We start from the raw sequence: 23,341 nt of genomic DNA, 5'->3' as shown, positions 1-23,341 counted from the left end.
ACGGGGCGGGGAAGTCCTCCGAGCGCGGCGGAGCGGCGGTGGGAGGGGCTCAGTGGGGTTTAACCAATGGGAGAGCAGAGAGCGAGATTGACAGGGAGATTAACCAATAGAATCGCAGCAAGCGGGCGGTGCCAACCAATGGGAGCAGCGGCTTTGTCCTATATGAGCGCGCGCGGGGCCGCAGCCGCCGCCATTTTCGCCGCCGCCGCCGCGCTCGCGCTTCATCTCCTCCCTTAAAGGGGCAGCGCCGCCTCTCTTCTTTGTATTTTTTATATATTTAATCCTCTCGGGCGGGCAGCCAGACCCTCCCTGAGCCGAGCCGAGCCCAGCACAGCACACCGCCGCCATGAGGGAGATCGTGCACATCCAGGCGGGCCAATGCGGCAACCAGATCGGCGCCAAGGTGAGCCGGGCGGGTCCCACCTCACCCTCAGCCCTTCCCGCCTCAAGGCGCCATTGCCCCTTTAAGAACCCCCCCAGCCTCCCCTCCTCCCGCCCAGACAAAGAAAAACCCCAAAATTCGGGGTTTTTCCCCCAAAATCGGCACTTTCCCGCCCAAAAGCTGCCGTGAGGGGATGAAGCGGGGCGGGTTTGGGGGGTTTGGGGTGGGAAGGAGGTGATTTTTGGGGGGAATTGAGGGGTTTTGGGGTGAGGCGCTGCTCTCCCCTCACGCGGCGCAAAATGGCGGCTGAGGGGAAATCTGTTAATTTTACCCCAAATTCAGCGATTTTGGCTCTTTTTTCGGGTTGTATTCCGTTTTTTCGGGTGTTGAGATGGATGTTGGAGAGATTTGGTGGGAAAAGGAGGTTTTTGGACCCAAATTTTGGAGGTTTGGCGGAGGCTGGGCGGGGATGGCGCCAAAATGGCGGCGAGGAGCTCCGAAATTCGATGTTTTAGCCCCAAAAATCCACCTTTTCTCGCTAATTTATCCCTCGTTTCACTCAATAAATCATTTTAATTCCTTTTTTAATTCACCGCGATTCAAATGGTGCTTCTTGAGCCCCGAAATAAGTTGTTTTCTACCCGAAATGAGGTCTTTTCACCCCTAAAATCCTCTTTTTTCACCCCAAAATCCTCACGTTTTACCCCAAAAAATGCGGATTTTTTTGCCCTCAAATGAGGAGTTTTTGACCTCCAAAGGTCGAGCGAAGGGATTTCTGACCGGAAAATGGGAATATTGAATAAAAAACTGAAGAGTTTCATATTCCAAATAAAGGGTTTTATTTTGGGGTTTTTTTGGGATTTTTTTTCTTTTTGGGGAACTTTTTATTCCAAAATCGGATTTTTTCATCCCCAAATTTTTTTTTTAATCTCCCGAAGTAAAAATGTTTAAATTTCCTTAAAAAACGTAGAATTAATTAAACTAAATCAGTCAATTTTTTCCCCCAAACGTGGATTTTAAGCCTTAAAATTACATTTTTTAGATGCAAAATTGAAGATTTTTCTGCCCTTGAAGTAAATAAAGTGAAATAAATAATAAAATTAAATAAATTTAGCTTTGTTGCTTTGAATGCTTTTGTTGCCCCTAAATTTTTTTTAAATTTCCTCTAAAATATGACTTTTAAAATATTATTTTCTGGGATTTAAATGAAATTTATTTCATCAATAAGGATATTTTTATTACCAAAATGCAGCATTTTGGCCCAAAATGGAGTTTTGCAGCATCTTTGTCCTTTCAAAACCCAAATTTTCCCTCAAAAAACCATTTAAATTACCCCAAACTGTATATTTCACCCCAAAAAATGATATTTTTATTCCCTAAAATCACAATTTTTCTATAAAAATCCGCATTTTTCCGGCCCGGAGGGAGTTTGCAGCCCCAAAATGGAGGTTTGTGGCCCCAAAATGGTGGGTTGGGGAAGAATCGCAGCTTTGAGCTCCAAAATTCCCTTTTTTTCACCTCCAAATCACCAATTTACCTCCAAAAATAACAATTTTTATTTCAAAAGTTAAGTTTTTTTAGCTCAAACTGGGATTTTTTCCCAAAAATCCTCATTTCAGGCCTCGGAATTTGCTGCTTTTCCCATCGGAACTTCATCCCTTTTGCTCCAAAAATCTCTTTTTTTTTCCCCCAAATCAATTTCTTTTTCCCCAAAAAACATTAATTTCAACCCCAAAAATGCCATTTTTAACCCCAAATTTAATTCTTTTCCCTTCAAGTCTCCTTTTTTTATTCAAAATTTCCATTTTCAGCCCCAAATTCGGTTTTTTTGTGTCTCCAACCAGCATTTTGTGCCCCAAAATGGACATTTTCCTTCCCAAACCCAAATTTTTTATTCTCTGAAACACCTAAAATTGGGATTTTTAACCCCAAAACTCCATTTTTCTGCCTCCTGGGATGAGATTTTAAACTAAACTGCGATTTTTTTGTGATAAAATAAAATAAAATGTTTTTTTGCAAAACTTGTTGGGATTTTTTAGGTTGAAAATAATTATCAAAAATCACATTTTACCCCCAAAACCGAACATTTTACCCCAAAAATTCGCTATTTTTAACCCCAAAATGTTACTTTAAATTCTTAAACCAACAACTTAGTTACTAAATTTTTGTTTTATCCTCAAAATTCAGTTAACTAATAATTAAAATGTGATTTCTTTACCCAAAATTGTGATTTTTAGGCCACAAAATGCAGAATTTTGTCCCAAAATTCCATTTTTTCACCCAAATTCACTCTTTTTTTACCAATTTTTTCCATTTTAAATACCAAAATCACAGAATTTTATTTAATTTTTCCCTTATTTACCTAAAACATCATCTTTATAATTTTAAATTCACATTTTTAATTCATTTCTCTCCCAAAATTTCTCTTTCATCCATTTTCCCATCAACCCCAAAATCCCCATTTTTAACCCATTTTTTCCCCCAAACCCCAAAAATGCAGATTTTTAACTCTTTCCTCTCCTCACCTCCCAAATCCTCCTTTTTCAGCCCATTTTTCCCTCATTTCCCCCAAAATTAGTATTTTTCACCTCAAATTCTAGTTTTTTCATCCATTTCTCCACCTGAACTCCAAAATTAACGTTTTAAACTCATTTTTTCTGCTTAAACCCAAAAATGGGATTTTTGACTGAAGTTTTTCTCTCATAATTCCCCAAAAATCCACATTTTTAATTCCAAATCACCATTTTTTATCCCTTTTTTCTTCATCAACCTCAAAATTCCCATTTTTTAACCCAAATCTTAATTTTTATCCCATTTTTCATCTTTGAGCCCCAAAATCGCCATTTTTCACCTCATTTCCCCCTCAGCCCCATTTTAACCCCAAAATCCATGAATTTCCCTCCCAAAACCACTTTTTTCCTCCTAAAACCCCAAATTTTGGGTACAAAAATCCTGATTTTGGGTCCTAAAAAGCCGATTTTGGGTGAAAAAGTCCTAATTTTGGGTGAAAAACCACAATTTTGGGTGAAAAAAATCCTTATTTTGGGTCCCAAAAAGTCAATTTTCGGTACAAAAATCCTCATTTTGAGTCCTAAATAGCCAATTTTGGGTGCAAAAATCCTAATTTTGGGTCCTAAAAAGCCAGTTTTGGGTGATAAATCCTAATTTTGGGTCCTAAAAAGCTGATTTTGGGTACAAAACCCCGAATTTTTGGTCCCAAACAGCCAATTCTGGGTGAAAAACCACAATTCTGGGTCCTAAAAAGCCAATTTTGGGTGAAAAAAAGTCAATTTGGGGTGCAAAAATCCTAATTTTGGGTCCTAAACAGCCGATTTTGGATGAAAAACCACAATTTTGGTTGAGAAAATCCTAAATTTGGGTCCTAAAAACTTGATTTTGGGTCTTAAAAAGCCAATTTTGGGTGCAAAAGTCCTAATTTTGGGTCCTAAAAAGCCCATTTGGGGTGAAAAACACCAATTTTGGGTCCTAAAAAGCTGATTTTGGATGAAAAACCACCATTTTGGGTGAAAAAATCCTAATTTTGGGTCCTAAAAAGCCAATTTTGGGTGATAAATCCTAATTTTTGGTCCTAAAAAGCTGATTTTGGGTACAAAACCCCTAAATTTGGGTCCTAAACAGCTGATTTTGGGTTTCAAAAAGCCAATTTTGGGTCCTAAACAGCCGATTTTGGATGGAAAAACTATTTTGGGTGCAAAAATCCTCATTTTGGGTCCTAAAAAGCCGATTTTGGATGAAAAAACCCCAATTTTGGGTGAGAAAGTCCTAATTTTGGGTCCTAAAAAGTCGATTTTGGGTTATAAAAAGCCAATTTTGGGTGTAAAAATCCTAATTTTGAGTCCTAAAAAGCTGATTTTGGGTACAAAACCCCTAATTTTGGGTCCTAAACAGCCAATTTTGGGTGAAAAAAATCCTAATTTTTGGTCCTAAAAAGCCGATTTTGGGTGAAAAACTCCAATTTTGGGTCCCAAATAGCCGATTTTGGATGAAAAAACTCAATTTTGGGTGCAAAAATCCTAATTTTGGGTCCTAAATATCCAATTTTGGGTGCAAAAATCCTAATTTTGGGTCCTAAATATCCAATTTTGGGTGCAAAAATCCTAATTTTGGGTCCCAAACAGCCAATTTAGGGTACAAAACCCCTAATTTTGGGTCCCAAACAGCCAATTCTGGGTGAAAAACCACAAATTTGGGTCCTAAAAAGCCAATTTTGGATGAAAAAATCCAAATTTTGGGTGCAAAGATCCTAATTCTGGGTTCTAAAAAGCCAATTTTGGGTGAAAAAACCCTAATTTTAGGTCCTAAACAGCCGATTTTGGATGAGAAAACTCAATTTTGGGTGCAAAAATCCTAATTTTGGATCCTCAAAAGCTGATTTTGGATGAAAAAGCATAATTTTGGTTGAGAAAATCCTAAATTTGGGTCCTAAAAACTTGATTTTGGGTCCTAAAAAGCCAATTTTGGGTGAAAAAATCCAAATTTTGGGTGCAAAGATCCTAATTCTGGGTTCTAAAAAGCCGATTTTGGGGTTATAAAAACCCAATTTTGGGTACAAAACCTCTAATTTTTGGTGCTAAAGAGCCGATTTTGGGTTTCCAAAAGCCGATTTTAGGCACAAAAAACCGATTTTCCAGTGAATTATTTCCGTTCCCTCCTCTCTCCCGCCCTTTCCCGCAGTTCCCGCCATTTTCAGTGGGCGTGGCTTCCCGCGCTGGCCACGCCCACTTCTCACTAAGCCACGCCCACTCCTCCCCGCCCCCAAAAATCTCCTTTTTTCCTCGAAAATCACCTTTTTTGCCCCAAAAAATGTATTTTTTCCCCAAAAAAATCACTTATTTGCTCCAAAAATCACTTTTTTTCCCCCAAAAATCACTTTTTTTCCCCCAAAAATCACTTTTTTTCCCCCAAAATTCACTTTTTCTGCCCAAAAAAATCACTTATTTCACCCTAAAATCACCTTTTTTACCCCCAAAATAATCTTTTTTTCCCCCAAAAAAACTTCTTTTCTCCCCAAAAATCTCCTTTTTTCCCCAAAATCACCTTTTCCCCCCAAAATCTCCTTTTTTGCCCCAAAAATCAATTTTTTCCCAAAAAAATAATTTATTTTCCCCAAAAATCACCTTTTTTGCCGTCAAAAAATCACCTTTTTTACCCCAAAATCTCCTTTTTTCACCCCCAAAAACACTTTTTTCCCCAAAAATCACTCTTTTTACCCCAGAAAATCTGTTTGACTCCAAAATCACCTTTTTTCCCCAAAAAATCACCTTCGTTGCCCCGAAAATTTCCCTTTTTGCCCCAAAATCTCCTTTTTTCCCCTAAAATCTCCTTTATTACCTCAAAATCTTTTTTCCCCAAAATCACCTTTCCCCCCAAAAATCTAATTTTTTCCCCCCAAAAAATCACTTATTTTCCCCAAAAATTTCCCTTTTTCCCCCAAAAATCTCCTTTTTTGCCCCAAAAATCAATATTTTCCCCAAAACTCTCCTTTTTTTCCCCTAAAAATCAATTTTTTCCCTTCAAAAATCACTTCTTTTCCCCAAAAATCACTTTTTTTACCCCAAAAAATCACCTTTTTGACTCAAAAATCACTTTTTCCCTCCAAAATCTCCTTTTTCCCCTCAAAAAATCTCCTTTTTTCCCTGACAAATCTCATTTTTTGCCCCCAAAAGCTCCTTTTTTGCCCCAAAAATCAATATTTCCCCCAAAATATCACTTATTTTCCCCAAAAATCACCTTTTTTACCCCAAAAAATCACCTTTATTCCCTGAAAAATCACATTTTTTCCCCCCAAATCACCTTTTTTACTTCAAAAAAATCTCCTTTTTTCCCCAAGAATCACCTTTTTCCCCACAATCACCTTTTTCCCCCCAAAAAGCTTCTTTTTTGCCCTAAAAATCAATTTTTTCCCCAAAAACCACCTTTTTTGCCCCAAAAAATGAAATTTTCCCCAAAAAAAATCACTTATTTTCCCCGAAAATCAACTTTCTTACCCCCAAAAATCTGCTTTTTTTTCCCCAAAAATCACTTTTTTTACCCCAAAAAATCTCCTTTTTGACTCAAAAATCAATTTTTTTCCTGAAAAAAATCACTTATTTTCCCCAAAAATCACCTCTTTTGCCCCCAAAATCACTTTTCCCCCCAAAATTTCCTTTTTCTCCCCCAAAATCCCTTTTTTTACCCAAAAAATCTCCTGTTTGACTCCAAAATCACCTTTTCCCCCCAAAAAACACCTTTTTGCCCCAAAATCTCCTTTTTTGTCCCAAAAATCAATATTTTCCCTCCAAAAACTCATTTATTTTCCCCAAAAATCCCATTTTTTCCCCAAAATCTCCTTTTTTGCCCCAAAATCCCCTTTTCTCCCTAAATCTTCCTTTTTCCCCCCAAAAAATCTCATTTTTTCCCAAAAAATCTCCTTTGTTACCCCTTAAATCTTCTTTTTCCCCAAAAAATCACTTTTTTTACCCAAAAAAAATCTCCTTTTTGACTCAATCACGTATTTTTGCCCCATAAATCACCTTTTTTCCCTAAAAAATCACCTTTTTTACCCCAAAATCTTCCTTTTTCCCCCAAAACTCTTCTTTTTTCCCCCCAAAAATCACTTTTTTACACCAAAAAATCTCCTTTTTGCCCCAAAAAAATCACCTTTTTGCCCCCAAAAATTTCCCTTTTTGCCCCAAAAATCACTTTTTTTACCCCAAAATCTCCTTTTTTGCCCCAAAAAATCTCCTTTTTCCCCCCAAAATCTCCTGTTTTTCCCCAAAATCATCTTTTATTCCCCAAAAATCTCCTTTATTACCCCAAAAATCACTTTTTTCCCCAAAAAATCTCTTTTTTTTCCCAGAAAAATCAATTTTTTCCCCCAAAATTACCTTTTTTGCCTCATAATCTCACTATTTTTACCTCAAAATCTCCTTTTTTAGCCCAAAAATCACCTTTTTCTCCCCAAAAATCTCCTTTTTTACCCCAAAAATCACCTTTTTTGTCCCAAAACTCTTCTTTTTTCCCCCCAAAAGCTCCTTTTTCTCCCCCAAAATCTCCTTTTTTCCCCCAAAATCTCCTTTATTACCCCAAAAATCACCTTTTTTGCCCCAAAATCACCTTTTTCCCCCAAAAAAATCACTTTTTTACCCAAAAAAATCTCCTTTATGACTCAAAAATCACCTTTTTTTGCCCCTTAAATCATCTTTTTTCCCCCAAAATTTCCTGTTTTTCCCCAAAATCTCCTTTTTCCCCCCAAAAAATCTCCTTTATTACCCCAAAACTCTTTTTTTTCCCCTCAAATATCTCCTTTTTCCCCAAAAATCTCATTTTTTCCCCAAAAAATCACCTTTTTTCCCCCCAAAATCTTCCTTTTTACCCCAAAAAAATCACCTTTTTTTACCCAAAAATCACCTTTATTACCCCAAAAATCTCCTTTTTCCCCCAAATATCTCCTTTTTCCCTCAAAAATCATCTTTTTTTCCCCATAAATCACCTTTTCCCCCCAAATCTCACCAAGAGGGAAGTTGGGTTGAGTCCAACTGCCTCCCAATGTCCCCAAAAGTCCCTTTTTTGTCCCCAAAGTGACCCCAAAGTGGGTGTGGCCAGCTGACCACGCCCCCTTTCCTGACCACACCCCTTTCCTGACCACACCCCTTGTAATGCTCCTAAAATCACAATTTTTAGCCCCAAAAAAGTCCATTTTTAGTCCCAAAATCTCCATTTTTAGCCCCAAAATCTACAATTTTTTCTCCCAAAATCCCCATTTTTAGCCCCAAAATCCAAACTTTTTTCCCCAAAATCCAAATTTTTCCTCCCAAAATCCCCATTTTTAGCCTCAAAATTCAAATTTTTCCTCCCAAAAATCCCCATTTTTTTCCCCAAAAATCCCAATTTTTAGCCCCAAAATCTCAATTTTTCCTCCCAAATTCCCATTTTTAGCCCCCAAATCCAATTTATTCCCCAAGAATCTCCATTTTTAGCCCCAAAATCCAAATTTTTTTCCCCAAAATCCCCATTTTTAGCCCCAAAAATCACAATTTTTTCCCTAAAAATCCAAATTTTTAGCCCCAAAATCCAAATTTTTCTTCCCAATATCATATTTTTTCCCCAGAAATCCTCATTTTTAGCCCCAAAATCCCCATTTTTCCTCCCAAAATCCCCAGTTTTTTTTCCCAAAAAATTTCCTTTTTCCCCATTTTCCCTGAAAATTCCTGTTTTCCCCCAAAAATCCCCATTTCCTCCCCATTGTCCCCTAACGTCCCTGCTGTCCCCTGATGTCCCCATTTTCCCCTGCTGTCCCCAATGTCCCCAATGTCCCTTAATGTCCCCAATGTCCCACTGTCCCTGCTGTCCTCTCATGTGCCACTGTCCCTACTGTCCCCTGACGTCCCCACTGTCCCCACTGTCCCCAATGTCCCTGATGTCCCCTGATGTCCTGCTGTCCCCAATGTACCCACTGTCCCCATTGTCCCCAATGTCCCCAATGTCCCCAATGTCCCGCTGTCCCCAATGTCCCCAATGTCCCCACTGTCTCCTAATGTCCCTAATATCCCCTGCTGTCCCCTGAATGCCCCCAATGTCCCTAATGTCCCCGCTGTCCCCTAATGTCCCCACTGTCCCCAATGTCCCTGATGCCCCATTGCCCCTGCTGTCCCCACTGTCCCCTAATGTCCCTAAGGTCCCCACTGTCTCCTAACATCCCACTGTCCCCTTGTCCCCGCAGTTCTGGGAGGTGATCAGTGACGAGCACGGCATCGACCCCACGGGGACTTACCATGGGGACAGCGACCTGCAGCTGGACAGGATCAGCGTCTACTACAACGAGGCCACCGGTGGGACAATGGGGACATTGGGGACATTGGGGACGTCATTGGGGACAGTGGGGACATCGGGGTTAATGGGGACACTGAGGGAATTGGGGACATCGGGGTTAATGGGGACATTGGGGACAGTGGCCTGCAGCTGGACAGGATCAGCGTCTACTACAATGAGGCCACCGGTGGGACAATGGGGACATTGGGGACATCATTGGGGACATCGGGGCTAATGGGGACATTGGGGACATTGGGGATAATGGGGATAATTGGGGTTAATGGGGACATTGGGGACACTGGGGACATTGGGGTTATTGGGGACATTGGGGACAGTGACCTGCAGCTGGACAGGATCAGCGTCTACTACAACGAGGCCACCGGTGGGACAATGGGGACATCATTGGGGACATCTGGGACATCGGGGGGATTGGGGACATTGGGGTTAATGGGGATAATTGAGATAATTGGGGTTACTGGGGACACTGGGGGACATTGACCTGCAGCTGGACAGGATCAGCGTCTGCTACAACGAGGCCACCGGTGGGGACAGCTGGGGACATCATTGGGGACAGTGGGGACATCATTGGGGACATCGGGGGGATTGGGGATAATGGGGACATTGAGGGCATTGGGATTATTGGGGACATTGGGGACATTGGGGTTAATGGGGATAATTGGGGTTAATAGGGACATTGAGGACACTGGGGACAGTGACCTGCAGCTGGACAGGAGCAGCATCTAGTACAACGAGGCCACCGGTGGGGACAGCTGGGGACAGTGGGGACATCATTGGGGACATCTGGGACATTGGGGACATCAGGGTTAATGGGGACATTGGGGATAATTGGGGTTAATGGGGATAATTGGGGACATTGGGGTTAATGGGGACAGTGGGGACAGTGACCTGCAGCTGGACAGGAGCAGCGTCTACTACAATGAGGCCACCGGTGGGACATTGGGGACATTGGGGACATTGGGGGACATCTGGGAATAATGGGGTTAATGGGGACACTGAGGGGACTGGGGACATTGGGGTTATTGGGGACATTAGGGACAGTGACCTGCAGCTGGACAGGAGCAGTGTCTAGTACAACGAGGCCACCGGTGGGGACAGCTGGGGACAGTGGGGACATCATTGGGGACATCTGGGACATTGGGGACATCAGGGTTAATGGGGACATTGGGGGTAATTGGGGTTAATGGGGATAATGGGGACATGGGGGTTATTGGAGACACTGGGGACAGCGACCTGCAGCTGGACAGGATCAGTGTTTACTACAACGAGGCCACCGGTGGGGACAGCTGGGGACATCATTGGGGACGTCACTGGGGACATTGGGGATAATGGGTTTAATGGGGATAATGGGGACATTGGGGTTATTGGGGACATTGGGGTTAATGGGGACATTGGGGTTAATGGGGACATTGGGGACAGTGACCTGCAGCTGGACAGGATCAGCGTCTACTACAACGAGGCCACCGGTGCGACTTGGGGACATTGGGGACATCACTGGGGACATTGGGGATAACTGGGGTTAATGGGGACATTGAGGGGATTGGGGACATTGGGGGATAATGGGGATATTTGGGACATTTCTGGGGATATTGGGGACATTAGGGACATCAGGGGGATTGGGAGCACGGGGACATTTCTGGGGACATTGGGGATATCTCTGGGGACATTTCTGGGGATGTTAAGGGTATTGGGGACAATGGGGACATTGGGGACAGTGACCTGAGGCTGGACAGGATCAACGTTCATTACAACGAGGCCATCGGTGGGACTTGGGGACATCTTTGGGGACATCATTGGGGACCTTGGGGGGATTTGGGGACGTTAAGGCCATTAGGGATATCTCTGGGGACATCAGGGATATTGGGGACAATGGGGACATTGGGGACACTGGGGACAATGGGGGGTTTGGGGACATCTCTGGGGACAATGGGGGATTTGGGGACATTGAGGACACTGCAGTTCCTGTGTGCTCTCACCAGGGGTGTCCCCATTGTCACCCCCAGTGCCTCCTCCAGGGGACACTGGGGACAATCAGGGGGGTTTGGGGACATTGGGAAGGATTGGGGACATTGAGGAGTTTGGGGACATTGGAGTTTTGGGGACATTAGGGACACTGGGGACATTGGTGACACTTGGGGACAGCTGTCCCTTGCCCTGGGTCACTCTGAGTGGCTCTGTCATTGCTCTGGTGGCACTGGGTGACATCTGTCACCCCTGGTGTCACCTCCCTGTGTTTGTCACCTTTCCTTGCTGTCCTTCTGTCACCCTGAGTGTCACTCCATGGTGTCACCCTGTCCCCAGTGCCACCCTGCTGGTGGTGTCACCCTGTGCATTGTCACTTTGTCACTCCCCTGGTGCCACCCTGTCCCTTGTCACTGTGTCCTTCCCCACTGTCCCTGAGTGTCACCCCATTGCTGTCACCCCAGTGTCACCCTGTCACCCCCCAGTGTCCCCTTGTCCCCATTCCCTGTGTCACCTGCTGTCCCTCTGTCCCACAGTGTCACCTCTCAGTGTCACCTCTCAGTGTCACTCTGTGTCCCTTGGCACCTGCCAGTGCCACTTCTGGGTGCTTTGGGGGATTTTTGGGGTGAATTTGGGGATTTTGGGGTGAATTTGGGGATTTTTTGGGATTTTTGGGGTTGTTTGGAGTGAATTTGGGGATTTCTGGGTGGTTTTTGGGGTCATTCCAAGTATTTTGGGGTAATTTTGGGGTGTTTTTGGGGTGAATTTGGGGATTTTTGGGGTGATTTGGGGTGAATTTGGGGATTTCTGGATGGTTTTTGGGGTCATTCCAAGTATTTTGGGGTGATTTTGGGGTGTTTTTGGGGTGAATTTGGGGATTTTTGGGGTGATTTGGGGTGAATTTGGGGTTGTTTGGGGTGAATTTGGGGATTTTTGGGTGACTTTAACTCTTTCTGGGTGATTTTTGGATAATTCCAAATATTTTGGGGTGTTTTTGGTGTTTGGGGTGAATTTGGGGATTTCTGGGTGGTTTTTTGGATCATTCCAGGTATTTTGGTGCTTGGGGTGAATTTGGGGTGAATTTGGAGATTTTTTGGGGTTGTTTGGGGTGAATTTGGGGATTTCTGGGTGGTTTTTGGGGTCATTCCAAGTATTTTGGGGTAATTTTTAGTGTTTATGGTGAATTTGGGGTATTTTGGGTGAATTTGGGGTATTTTTGGGATGAATTTGGGGATTTTTGGGGTTGTTTAGGGTGAATTTGGGTGATTTGGGGTGAATTTGGGGATTTCTGAGTGGTTTTTGGGGTCATTCCAAGTATTTTGGGGTGATTTTGGTGTTTGGGGTGAATTTGGGGATTTCTGAGTGGTTTTTTGGATCATTCCAAGTATTTTGGGGTGTTTTTTGGTGTTTGGGGTGTTTTTGGGGTGATTTGGGGATTTTTGGGGTTGTTTGGGGGTGAATTTGGGGATTTTGGGGTGAATTTGGGGTGATTTGGGTCTGTTTGGGGTGAATTTGGGGGTTTTGGGGTATTTTTGGGGTGATTTTGGCTATTTTTGCTGTATTTTGGGGTGAATTTGGCTCTGTCTGGGTGATTTTTGGATCATTCCAAGTATTTTGGGGTGATTTTTTTGTATTTTTAGGGTGTTTTGGGTGGTTTTGGGGTGACTAGAGGTGTTTTGGGGCAATTTTGGCTCTTTTTAGAGTGATTTTTAGTATTTTTGGGGCAATTCCGGGTGGGTTTGGGTTGAATTTTGGTATTTTTGGGTTGAATTTTGGTATTTTTGGGGTGAATCTGAGTTTCTTGGGGTGATTCTGGGTGTTTTGGGGTGAATTTGGGTGTTTTGGGGTGAATTTTGGTGGTTTTGGGGTGAATTTTGGGGTGTTTGGGGTGGTTTTTGAGGTGATTCCAGGTGGTTTGGGGTGATTGTTGGTATTTTTGGGGTGATTCTTGGTGACTTTTGGTATTTTTGGGGTGAATCTGAGTGTCTTGGGGTGATTCTGGGTGTTTTGGGGCAATTTTGATGTGATTTTTGCTATTTTTGTGCTGATTTTTGGGGTAATTTCATGGCTGTGTCCCCTTGGTGACACTCTGGTGACACTCTGGTGACACTTTGCTGTCCCCTTGGTGTCCCCAGGGGGTAAATATGTCCCCAGTGCCATCCTGGTGGTGATTCTGGGTTGTTTTGGGGCAATTTTAGGATGATTTTTTTTGGATTTTTGCTATTTTCTCTCTGATTTTCGTGGCTGTGTCTCCTTGGTGACACTCTGGTGACACTGTGGTGACACTTCTCTGTCCCCTCGATGTCCCCAGACGGTAAATCAGTCCCCAGGGCCATCCTGGTGGGAATTTTGGGGTGATTTGGGGTGATTTTGAATGAATTTTGGGGTAATTTTTGCTGGTTTTTTGCTGTTTTTTGGGGTAATTTCATGTCTCTGTCCTCTTGGTGACACTCTGGTTACACTCTGGTGACATTTTCCTGTCCCCTCAATGTCCCCTGGCGGTAAATATGTCCCCAGGGCCATCCTGGTGGTGATTCTGGGTTGTTTTGGGGTAATTTTGGGGTGATTTTTGTTATTTTTTGGTAATTTTTGGGGTGATTTCATGTCTGTGTCCCCTTGGTGACACTCTGGTGACACTCTGGTGACATTCCAGTGTCCCCAGGGGCTAAATCAGTGCCCAGGGCCATCCTGGTGGGAATTTTAGGGTAATTTTGGGGTAATATTTGCAATTTTTGGGGTGATTTTTGCTGGTTTTTGGGGTGTTTTTGTGGCTGTGTCTCCCTGGTGACACCTTGGTGACACTCTGGTGACACTTTTGTGTCCCCAGGCGGTAAATATGTCCCCAGGGCCATCCTGGTGGATCTGGAGCCCGGCACCATGGACTCTGTGCGCTCAGGACCTTTCGGGCAAATCTTCAGACCTGACAACTTCGTGTTCGGTGAGTCACTGGGGACAGTGGGGACATTGGGGACATCTGGGGACACTCCTGGGGACATTGGGGACACTCCTGGGGACACTCCTGGGGACATTGGGGACACTCCTGGGGACACTCCTGGGGACATTGGGGACACTCCTGGGACACCTGGGGACACCTGGGACACACCTGGGGACACCTGGAGCTTCCTGAGGGCATCTGAGGCACTTGGGGATCCAGCTGGGGACACATTTGGCGACATTTGGGACACTTCAGGGACACCTGGGGGCATTGGAAACACCTGGAACACACCTGGGGACAGCTGGGATGTGCTTGGGGACATTAGGGACACACCTGGGGACACCTGGGACACACCTGCTGGGTTCTAAGGACATTGGGGACACTTGAGGGCATCTGGGGACACCTGGGACACACCTGGGGACCTCTTGTGAGCTCCTAGGGACACCTGGGGACACTGGGGACACCTGGGGGTTCTTGAGTGCATCTGGGACACCTGGGGACACATTCAGGGACCTTTGAGACACTTGGGGACACACCTGGGGACACACCTGGGGACACCAGGGTGGTGACCTCGAGGGCTGGCAGAGCCCCAGTGAGGAGATCAAGGTCCCCAGGTGTCCCCAAAGCCAGGCCTGAGGCTCCCCAGGTGTCCCCAAGGGGCATCCCAAGGTCCCCAGGTGTCCCCAGGGGTGGCAGGAAGGTCCCCAAGGTGCTTTGGATGTCCCCAGAGATCCTCAGAAGTTGGTGATCTCCAAAGGTGCTTTCAAGGTCCCCAGAGGTCGTTTGAAGGTCCCCAAGAACCCCAGGATGAGATTGAGAGTCCCCAGAGGTGGTTTGAAGGTCCCCAAGGTTTTGAGTGTCTCCAGAGGTGGTTTGAAGGTCCCCAAGGTCATCAGAAGTTATTTAAGGATCTCCAAAAGCAGTTTGAAGGCCTCTGAAGGTGGTTTGAAGGTCCCAGAGGTGGTTTGAAGGTCCCCAAGATTTGAGGTTCTCTCAAAATCGTTTGAAGGTCCCCAAGGGTGGTTTAAAGGCTTCCAAACCTGGCTTGAAGGTCCCCAAAGGTCCTCAGAAGTTGAGGTTCTCCAGAGGTGGTTCCAAGGTCCCCAAGGTTTTGAGGCTCTCTCCGAGTGGTTTGAAGGTCACCAAGAATGGTTTGAAGGTCCCCAAGAACCCCAGGATGGGATTGAGAGTCCCCAGAGATGGTGTGAAGGTCCCCAAGGTTTTGAGTGTCTCTCAGAGAGGTTTGAAGGTCCCCAAAGGTGGTTTGAAAGCCTCAAAGATCCTCTAAAGCTCGTTTGAAGGTCCCCAGAGGTGGTTTCAGGGTCCCCAAGGTCTCTTAGAGGGGTTTCAAGGTCCTCAAGATGGTTTGAAGGTCCCCAAGAACCCCAGGATGGGATTGAGAGTCCCCAGAGGTGGTTTGAAGGTCTCCTGAGGAGCATTTAAAGGTCTCCAAGGTTTTGAGGCTCTCAGAGTAGTTCGAAGGTCCCCAAGGGTGCTTTGAAGGTTCTCAAGATCCTCAAAAGTTGCTTGAGGATCTCCAGAAGTGCTTTGAAGGCCCCCAAGGTAGTTTGAAGGTCCCCCTGGTCCTCAGCATTGCTTTGAGGGTCTCAAAGATGCCTTGAAGGTCCCCAGAGATACTTTGAAGGTTCCCAAGGTGGTTAGAAGATACCCAAGATTCTCAGAAGTTGAGGATCTCCAGAGGGTCCCCAAGATGATTTGAGGGTCTTCTGAGGAGCATTTAAAGGTCCCCAAGGTTTTGAGGCTCTCAGAGTAGTTTGAAGGTCCCCAAGGATGCTTTGAAGGTTCTCAAGATCATCAAAAGTTGTTGGAGGATCTCGAAAGGTGGTTTGGAGGTCCGAAAGGTGGTTTGAGGATGTCCAAGAGAGGTTTGAAGGTCCCCAGAGGTGGTTTGATTGTCTCCTGAAGAGGCTTTAAAGCTCCCCAAGTTCTTGAGAATCTCCACGTGTAGTTTGAAGGTTCCTGAGGTTTTCGAAAGTTGTTTTAAGGTCCCCAAAGGTGCTTTGAAAGTCCCCAAGGGTGGTTGGAAGGTCCCCAAGGTCCTCAGTGTTAGTTTGAAGATCTCCAAAGGTGGTTTGAAGGTCCTCATAGGTCTGAGATTCCCTCAAAGTGATTCCAAGGTCCCCAAAGATGGTTTGAAGATCCTCAAGACAGTTTGAAGGTCCCCAAGGTGGTTAGAAAGTCCCCAAGGTTTGGAGGATCTCTCAAAGGGGTTTGAAGGTCCTCAAAGGTGCTTTGAAGGTTCTCAAGGTTTTGAAGCTCTCCAAAGATGGTTTGAAGGTCCCCAAAGATGGTTTGAAGGTCCCCAAGATCCTCACGTTGTTTGAGGATCTCCAAAGCTGCTTTGAAGGTCCCTAAGATGGTTTCAAGGTTCCCAAGGTCTTGAGGATCTCCAATGTAGTTTGAAGGTTCCTAAGGTTCTCAAAACTTGTTTGAAGGTCCCCAGAGGTGTTTTGAAGGTCGCCAAGACAGTTTGAAGGTCCCCAAGGTCCTCAACATTGCTTTGAGATTCTCTCAAAGATGCTTCAAAGGTCCCCAAGATTCTCAGAAGTTGAGGATCTCCAAAGGTCGTTTGAAGGTCTCCAAAGTCCTCAGCCTTGGTTTGAGGCTCTCCACAGGTGGTTTGAAGGTCCCCAAGATCCTCAAGTCATTTGAGGATCTCCAGAGGTGGTTTGAAGGTCCCTAAGGTGGTTTCAAGGTTCCCAAGGTTCTGAGGCTCCTTCAGAGTTGTTTGAAAGTTCCCAAAGATGGTTTGAAGGTCCCCAAGATGGTTGGAAAGTCCCCAAGATCCTCAGAAGTTTAGGATCTCCAAAGGTGGTTTGAAGATATCTCTAAGTGGTTTCAAGGTTCCCAAAGAGGGTTTTAAGGTCCACAAGATTCTCAGAAGTTGTTTGAGGATCTCCAAAGGTGGTTTGAAGGTCCCCAAGGCTTTGAGGGTCTCCAAAGATGGTTTGAAGGTTCCCAAAGATGGTTTGAAAGTCCCCAAAGATGGTTTGAAGGCCCCCAATATTTTGAGTCTCTCCAAGTGTGGTTTGAAGGTTCCCAAGGTTCCCAAAAATTGTTTTAAGATCTCCAAAGGTGCTGTGAAGGTCCTCAAGCACGGTTTGAGGATCTCCAAAATCGGTTTAAAGTTCCCCAAGGTTTTAAGGCTCTCCAAAGGTGGTTTAAAGGTTGCCAAGGTTTTGAGCATTTCCTAAGATTGTTTGAAGGTCCTTAAAGATCTACAGAAGTTGAGGATCTCCACAGGTGGTTTGAAGGTTCCCAAGAACTCCAGGATTGGATTGAGAGCCATCAAAGGTGGTTTGAAGGTTACCAGGGTCTTCAGGCTCTCTCAGAGGGGTTTGAAGGTCCCCAGAGATGGTTTGAAGGTCCTCAACATTGCTTTGGGATTCTCTCAAAGATGCTTTAAAGGTCCCCAAGATTCTCAGAAGTGTAAGATATCCAAAGGTTGTTAGAAAGTTCCCAAGGTTCTCAAAAGTTGTTCTAAGGTCCCCAAAGGGCCTTGGAAGGTCCCCAGGAGTGGTTTGAACGTCCCCAAGACTTCCGAGTGGTTGGAGGATCCCCAGAGGTGCTTTGAAGGTCCCCAAGGTCCTAAACATTTGTTTGAGGATCACCAAAGGGTGGTTTGAAGGTTGCCAGGGTTTGAGGGTTTCTCAAAGTGCTTTGAAGGTTCTCAGGATAGTTTGAAGGTCCCCTGAAGAGAGTTTGAAGGTCCCCAAGTTCTTGAGGATCTCCAGGTGTGGTTTGAATGTCCCCAAGATCCTCCAAAGATGGTTTGAAGGTCCCCAAGGGTGGTTTGAAGGTCCTTAAGCTCCTCAAAAGTTGTTTGAGGATCTCCACAGGTGGTTTGAAGGTTCCCAAGGTTCTCAAAAGTTGTTTTCAGGTCCCCAAAGATCCTCAGAAGTTGAGGATCTCCAGAGGTGGTTTGAAGGTCCCCAAGGTCCTCAATATTGGTGTGAGGATCTCCAAATGCAGTTTAAAGGTTCCTAGGGCTTTGAGGTTCTCTAAAGATGGTTTGAAGGTCCTTAAGCTCCTCAGAAGTTGTTTGAAGATCTCCACAGGTGGTTTGAAGGTTCCCAAGGTTCTCAAAAGTTGTTTTCAGGTCCCCAACCCACGTTTCTCTCCCCTCCCAGGCCAGAGCGGCGCCGGCAACAACTGGGCCAAAGGTCACTACACGGAGGGCGCCGAGCTGGTGGACTCGGTGCTGGACGTGGTGCGCAAGGAGGCCGAGAGCTGCGACTGCCTGCAGGGCTTCCAGCTGACCCACTCCCTGGGCGGCGGCACCGGCTCGGGCATGGGCACCCTGCTGATCTCCAAGATCCGCGAGGAGTACCCCGACCGCATCATGAACACCTTCAGCGTGGTGCCGTCCCCGAAGGTCTCAGACACGGTGGTGGAGCCGTACAACGCCACGCTGTCCGTGCACCAGCTGGTGGAGAACACCGACGAGACCTACTGCATCGACAACGAGGCGCTCTACGACATCTGCTTCCGCACCCTCAAGCTGACCACGCCCACCTACGGCGACCTCAACCACCTTGTCTCGGCCACCATGAGCGGCGTCACCACCTGCCTGCGCTTCCCCGGCCAGCTCAACGCCGACCTCCGCAAGCTGGCGGTCAACATGGTGCCCTTCCCGCGGCTCCACTTCTTCATGCCCGGCTTCGCGCCGCTGACCTCGCGGGGCAGCCAGCAGTACCGCGCGCTGACCGTCCCCGAGCTCACCCAGCAGGTGTTCGACGCCAAGAACATGATGGCCGCCTGCGACCCGCGCCACGGCCGCTACCTCACCGTGGCCGCCGTCTTCCGCGGCCGCATGTCCATGAAGGAGGTGGACGAGCAGATGCTGAACGTGCAGAACAAGAACAGCTCCTACTTCGTGGAGTGGATCCCCAACAACGTCAAGACGGCCGTGTGCGACATCCCGCCGCGCGGCCTCAAGATGGCCGTCACCTTCATCGGCAACAGCACGGCCATCCAGGAGCTCTTCAAGCGCATCTCGGAGCAGTTCACGGCCATGTTCCGCCGCAAGGCCTTCCTGCACTGGTACACGGGCGAGGGCATGGACGAGATGGAGTTCACCGAGGCCGAGAGCAACATGAACGACCTGGTGTCCGAGTACCAGCAGTACCAGGACGCCACGGCCGAGGAGGAGGAGGATTTCGGCGAGGAGGCCGAGGAGGAGGCCTGAGGGGTGGTGATGGTGGTGGTGGTGGTTGTTCCCCTCGTGTGTCGTGTCCCGCGGCGCGGCCGTCGGTGTCATCGTCATTGTCGTCATCGTCAGCGTTGTCCTCGGCGGCGGTGGCAGCGGAGATCCTGACCGTCATTGTCCTCAGCCTTCGTCATCCTCAGAGAGTTCCTGACCTTCATCTTCGTCATCCTCAAAGAGTCCTTGACCTTCAGTATTGTCCCCGTGGTCCTCGACCTTCAGCGTTGTCCTCATGGTCCTCAACCTTCGTCATCGTCATCCTTGAGGAGCTCCTGACCTTCAGCGTTGTCCTCCTGTTCCTCAACCTTCAGCATTGTCCTCATGGTCCTCAACCTTCATCATCCTTGAAGAGTTCCCAACTTTGGTCATCATCAAAGTCCTTGACCTTCATCATGGTCACCCTTGAGGAGTTCCCAATCTTCAGCATTGTCCTCAACCTTCATCATGGTCACCCTTGAAGAGTTCCCAATGTTCATCATGATGGTCAGAGAGTCTCCAAGCTCCTTCATGATGGTCAGAGAGTCTCCAAGTTTTGTCATCATCGTGATGGTCAGAGAGTCTCCAACCCTCTTCATCGTCAGAGTCCTTGACCTTCATCATGGTCATCGTTGAAGAGTTCCTGACCTTGGTCATCACCAAAGTCCTTGACCTTCATCATGGTCACCCTTGAAGAGTTCCCAACCTTCACCATGGTCAGAGTCCTCGGCCGTCGTCACGGCTGGAGAGTCTCCAATGTTCATCGTGGTCAGATGGTCATCATCGTCCTTGGAGAGTCCTTGGGCTTCAGCGGTGAAGAGTCTGCAATGTCCATCGTGGTCAGAGAATCTCAATCTTCATCATCTAAGAGTTCCCAACCTTGGTCATCATCAGAGAGTCTCCAACTTGTGTCATCACTGAAGAATCTCCAGTGAAGAATCATGGAAGAGTTTCCAACCCTTGAAAAGTTCTTGAAGAGTTTCCAACCTTCATCATCATCCTCAGTGATCAACTTCCATCATGGTCAAAGAGTCTCCAGTTCTTCATCATGGTTGAAGAATCTCCAATTCTCCTTCATCATCGTTGAAGAGTTTCCAATTCTCCATCATCGAAGTCTCCAACTCTTCATGGTCATCGCTGAAGAGTTCCTGACCTTCAGTGGTCATCCTCAAGCCCTCAGTGTTCCTCCATCTTCATCATCCTCCAGGATGGCCTCCAGCATTGTCATCAGCTCAAGCCTTGGCCTTCATCCTCCTCCTCCTCCAGGAGCTCTTGGTCTTCATCATGGTCCTTGGAGAGCCTTTGGTCTTCATCATGGTTGGGCAGTTGGCCTTGACCTTCATCATCATCATTGTCATGGAAGATCCTTGGAGAGCTTCTGACCTTCATCATCATCGTCATGGAAGAGTTCCTGATCTTCATCATGGTCCTTGAAGAACCTTTGACCATCATCACAGATGGCTAATTAGCTCTGACCTTCATCATCCTCATCATGGAAAAGTTCCTGATCTTCATCATGGGTGGTCAGTTGGCCTTGACCTTCATCATCCTCATGGAGGAGCTTCAGAGAGCTTCTGACCTTCATCATCATCCTCACCATGGAGGAGTTCCTGACCTTCATCATGGTCCTGGAAGAACCTCTGACCTTCATCATCCTCACCATGGAAGATCCTTGGAGAGTTTCTGATCATCCTGGAAGAGTTTTTGACCTTCATCATCCTCATGGAAGAACCTCTGACCTTCACCATGGTCCTGGAAGAACCTCTGACCTTCATCCTGGATGGTCAGTTAGCTCTGACCTTCATCCTCCTCACCATGGAGGAGTTCCTGACCTTCACCCTGGCCCTTGATGACCTCCTGACCTTCATCCTCCTCACCCTGCTGAGCCTCAGGAGCTCCTGACCTTCAGCCTCACCAGGACACCTCATCATCGTCATTGTCACCATCAGTGTCACCATCAGTGTCACCTCAGCCCCTCCCCCGCTGTCACCGCGGCCTCCCCTCCCCCCTCGGGTCCTTCTGGGGTCATTTTTCCCAAATTTTTGTTCATTTTTCCCAATTTTTCGTTCAATTTTCCAATTTTTTGTTCATTTTTCATTCAATTTTCCAGTTTTTGGTTCGTTTTTCCCAATTTTTCATTAACTTTTCCTTATTTTTTCTCATTTTTCCCCAATTTTTATTCGTTTTTCCTAATTTTCTGTTTCCTTTTCCCAATATTTTATTAATTTTCCCCAATTTTGGTTCATTTTCCCTCTTTTTTTTGGTTTTTTCCCCATTTTTGGTTCATTTTCCTCCCAATTGTCTCAATTTTCGCCCATTTTTCTCACATTTGGTCAGTTTTCCCCATTTTTGCTCTTTTTTTCCCATTTTCTCCCAATTTTTATCAGATTTCCCACTTTTTCCTCATTTCTCTCCATTTCCCCCAATTTTTTTGCTTCGATTTCCCAATTTTTTTATATTCATCTTCCCACTTTTCTCTCCATTATTCCAATTTTTGTTTTACCAATTTTTCATTGGATTTCCCATTTTTCCTCCATTTTCCACATTTTTTTCTCCATTTTTTTCTCAAATTTTCTCAGTTTTTTTATCAAATTTTCCCAATTTTTTCTCAATTTTTCCTCATTTTTTTCTCCGTTTTTCTCAATTTTTTTCCATTTTTCCTCCTTTTTTCTCCGTTTTTTCTCCATTTTTTCTCTGTTTTTTCCCATTTTTCCTCCAATTTTTTCTCCAATTTTCCTCATTTTTTCTCAATTTTTTTCTCAATTTTTTCCATTTTTTCTCAGTTTTTCCCCAATTTTTCTCAATTTTTCCTCATTTTTCCTCATTTTTCACCATTTTTTCTCCATTTTTCTCAAATTTTTTCCATTTTTCCTTTATTTTTTCTCCATTTTCCCCACTTTTTCTCAATTTTTCCTCATTTTTCACTATTTTTTCTCCGTTTTCCCCATTTTTTTCTCAATTTTTCCGCATTTTTCACCATTTTTCCTCAATTTTTCCTCATTTTTCACCATTTTTCCTCTGTTTTTTCTCCGTTTTCCCCAATTTTTCTCAATTTTTTTCTCCATTTTTGCCCATTCTTTTCTCAATTTTTCTGCATTTTTCACCATTTTTTCTCCATTTTTCCTCATTTTTTGTCATTTTTCCTCCGTTTTTCTCCATTTTTCCCATTTTCCCCCATATTTTTTATTTCCCCCAGTATTTCTCATTTTCCCAATCCCTGTTGTTCTCTCCCCGTTTCTCTCTCTCCATTTCCCTCACAAGTTTGTTATTTTCCCATTTCTTTGGTTTTTCATATTGAAAAGTCGCCCCGGGAAATAAACTCGGGATGGAAAAGCCACCTTGGGCCACCTCGGTGTCACCTTTGTCACCTTTGTGTCACCTCTGGGTCACCTCGGGGTCACCCTGGGGTCATTTGGGGTCACCTGGGGGGTCCTGTGGTCACTTTGGGGTCACCAGGAGGGTCTTGGGGTCACCTGGGGTCACTTTAGGGTCACTTTGAGGTCCCCAGTGTCACCTCAGGGTCACTTTATGGTCACTGGGATTTTTGGGGTCACTTCTGTCACTTTGGGGTCACCTCTGGGGTCATTTGGGGTCACCTGGAGGGTCCTGTGGTCACTTTGAGGTCACTTGGAGGGTCTTGGGGTCACTTTATGGTCACCTGGAGGTCCCCAATGTCACCTTAGGGTCACCTTAGGGTCACCTGGGAGGTCCTGAGGTCATTTCTGTCACTTTGGGGTCACCTCAGGGTCACTTTAGGGTCACTTTGGGGGGTCCTGGGTCCCTTTGGGGTCACTTTGGGGTCACCTGGGAGGTCTTGGGGTCACCTTGGGGCATCCTGGGTCCCTTTGGGGTCATTTAGGGTCACCTGGGGGGTCCTGGGGTCACTTTGGGGTCACTTTAAGGTCACCTGGGAGCTCCTGGGGTCACTTTTGGGGCACTTAAGGGTCCCCAATGTCACCTAGGGGGTCTTGGGGTCACCTCAGGGTCACTTTGGGGTGTCCTGGGTCACTCTAAGGTCATTTGGGGTCAC

The 23,341-nt window shown here is 45.7% G+C and overlaps 2 protein-coding genes and 2 long non-coding RNA genes across 4 annotated transcripts in view; 2 read left to right on the top strand and 2 right to left on the bottom strand.

The window, feature by feature from the left end:
- The first annotated feature begins 189 nt into the window (after positions 1 to 189).
- LOC146421445 (tubulin beta chain) lies at positions 190 to 20,397 on the top strand. Its single transcript, XM_085047425.1, has 4 exons — positions 190 to 403; positions 9,105 to 9,213; positions 14,001 to 14,111; positions 18,260 to 20,397. The coding sequence occupies exons 1-4, from the start codon at positions 347 to 349 to the stop codon at positions 19,315 to 19,317; spliced, it is 1,335 nt and encodes a 444-aa protein (XP_084903551.1). The 5' UTR covers positions 190 to 346; the 3' UTR covers positions 19,318 to 20,397.
- The window catches only part of LOC146421439 (uncharacterized), a 38,220-nt gene continuing 34,082 nt past the window's right edge, over positions 19,204 to 23,341 (bottom strand). Inside the window, exons 3-4 of the long non-coding RNA XR_014848723.1 lie at positions 19,524 to 19,959; positions 19,204 to 19,490 (exon numbers count right to left, since the gene is read on the bottom strand). This is a non-coding gene — a long non-coding RNA (uncharacterized LOC146421439). The remainder of the gene's footprint in view (positions 19,491 to 19,523; positions 19,960 to 23,341) is intronic.
- LOC146421444 (uncharacterized) lies at positions 20,575 to 21,198 on the bottom strand. Its single transcript, XR_014848728.1, has 3 exons — positions 21,081 to 21,198; positions 20,695 to 21,020; positions 20,575 to 20,648 (listed from the first exon to the last, which is right to left on the bottom strand). It is a non-coding gene; the product is annotated as an uncharacterized LOC146421444 (long non-coding RNA).
- On the top strand, positions 20,584 to 21,213 carry LOC146421443 (uncharacterized). The gene is made up of 5 exons (XM_085047515.1): positions 20,584 to 20,648; positions 20,695 to 20,758; positions 20,789 to 20,844; positions 20,891 to 20,956; positions 21,081 to 21,213. The coding sequence occupies exons 1-5, from the start codon at positions 20,596 to 20,598 to the stop codon at positions 21,211 to 21,213; spliced, it is 372 nt and encodes a 123-aa protein (XP_084903641.1). The 5' UTR covers positions 20,584 to 20,595.

Source organism: Lichenostomus cassidix, unplaced genomic scaffold (assembly GCF_008360975.1).
Source record: "Lichenostomus cassidix isolate B80296 unplaced genomic scaffold, HeHo_3.0 HiC_scaffold_33, whole genome shotgun sequence".
Lineage (NCBI taxonomy): Eukaryota > Metazoa > Chordata > Aves > Passeriformes > Meliphagidae > Lichenostomus > Lichenostomus cassidix.
The sequence above is the reverse complement of the archived record's forward strand: the minus strand, read 5'-3'. Positions and strand labels throughout refer to the sequence as shown.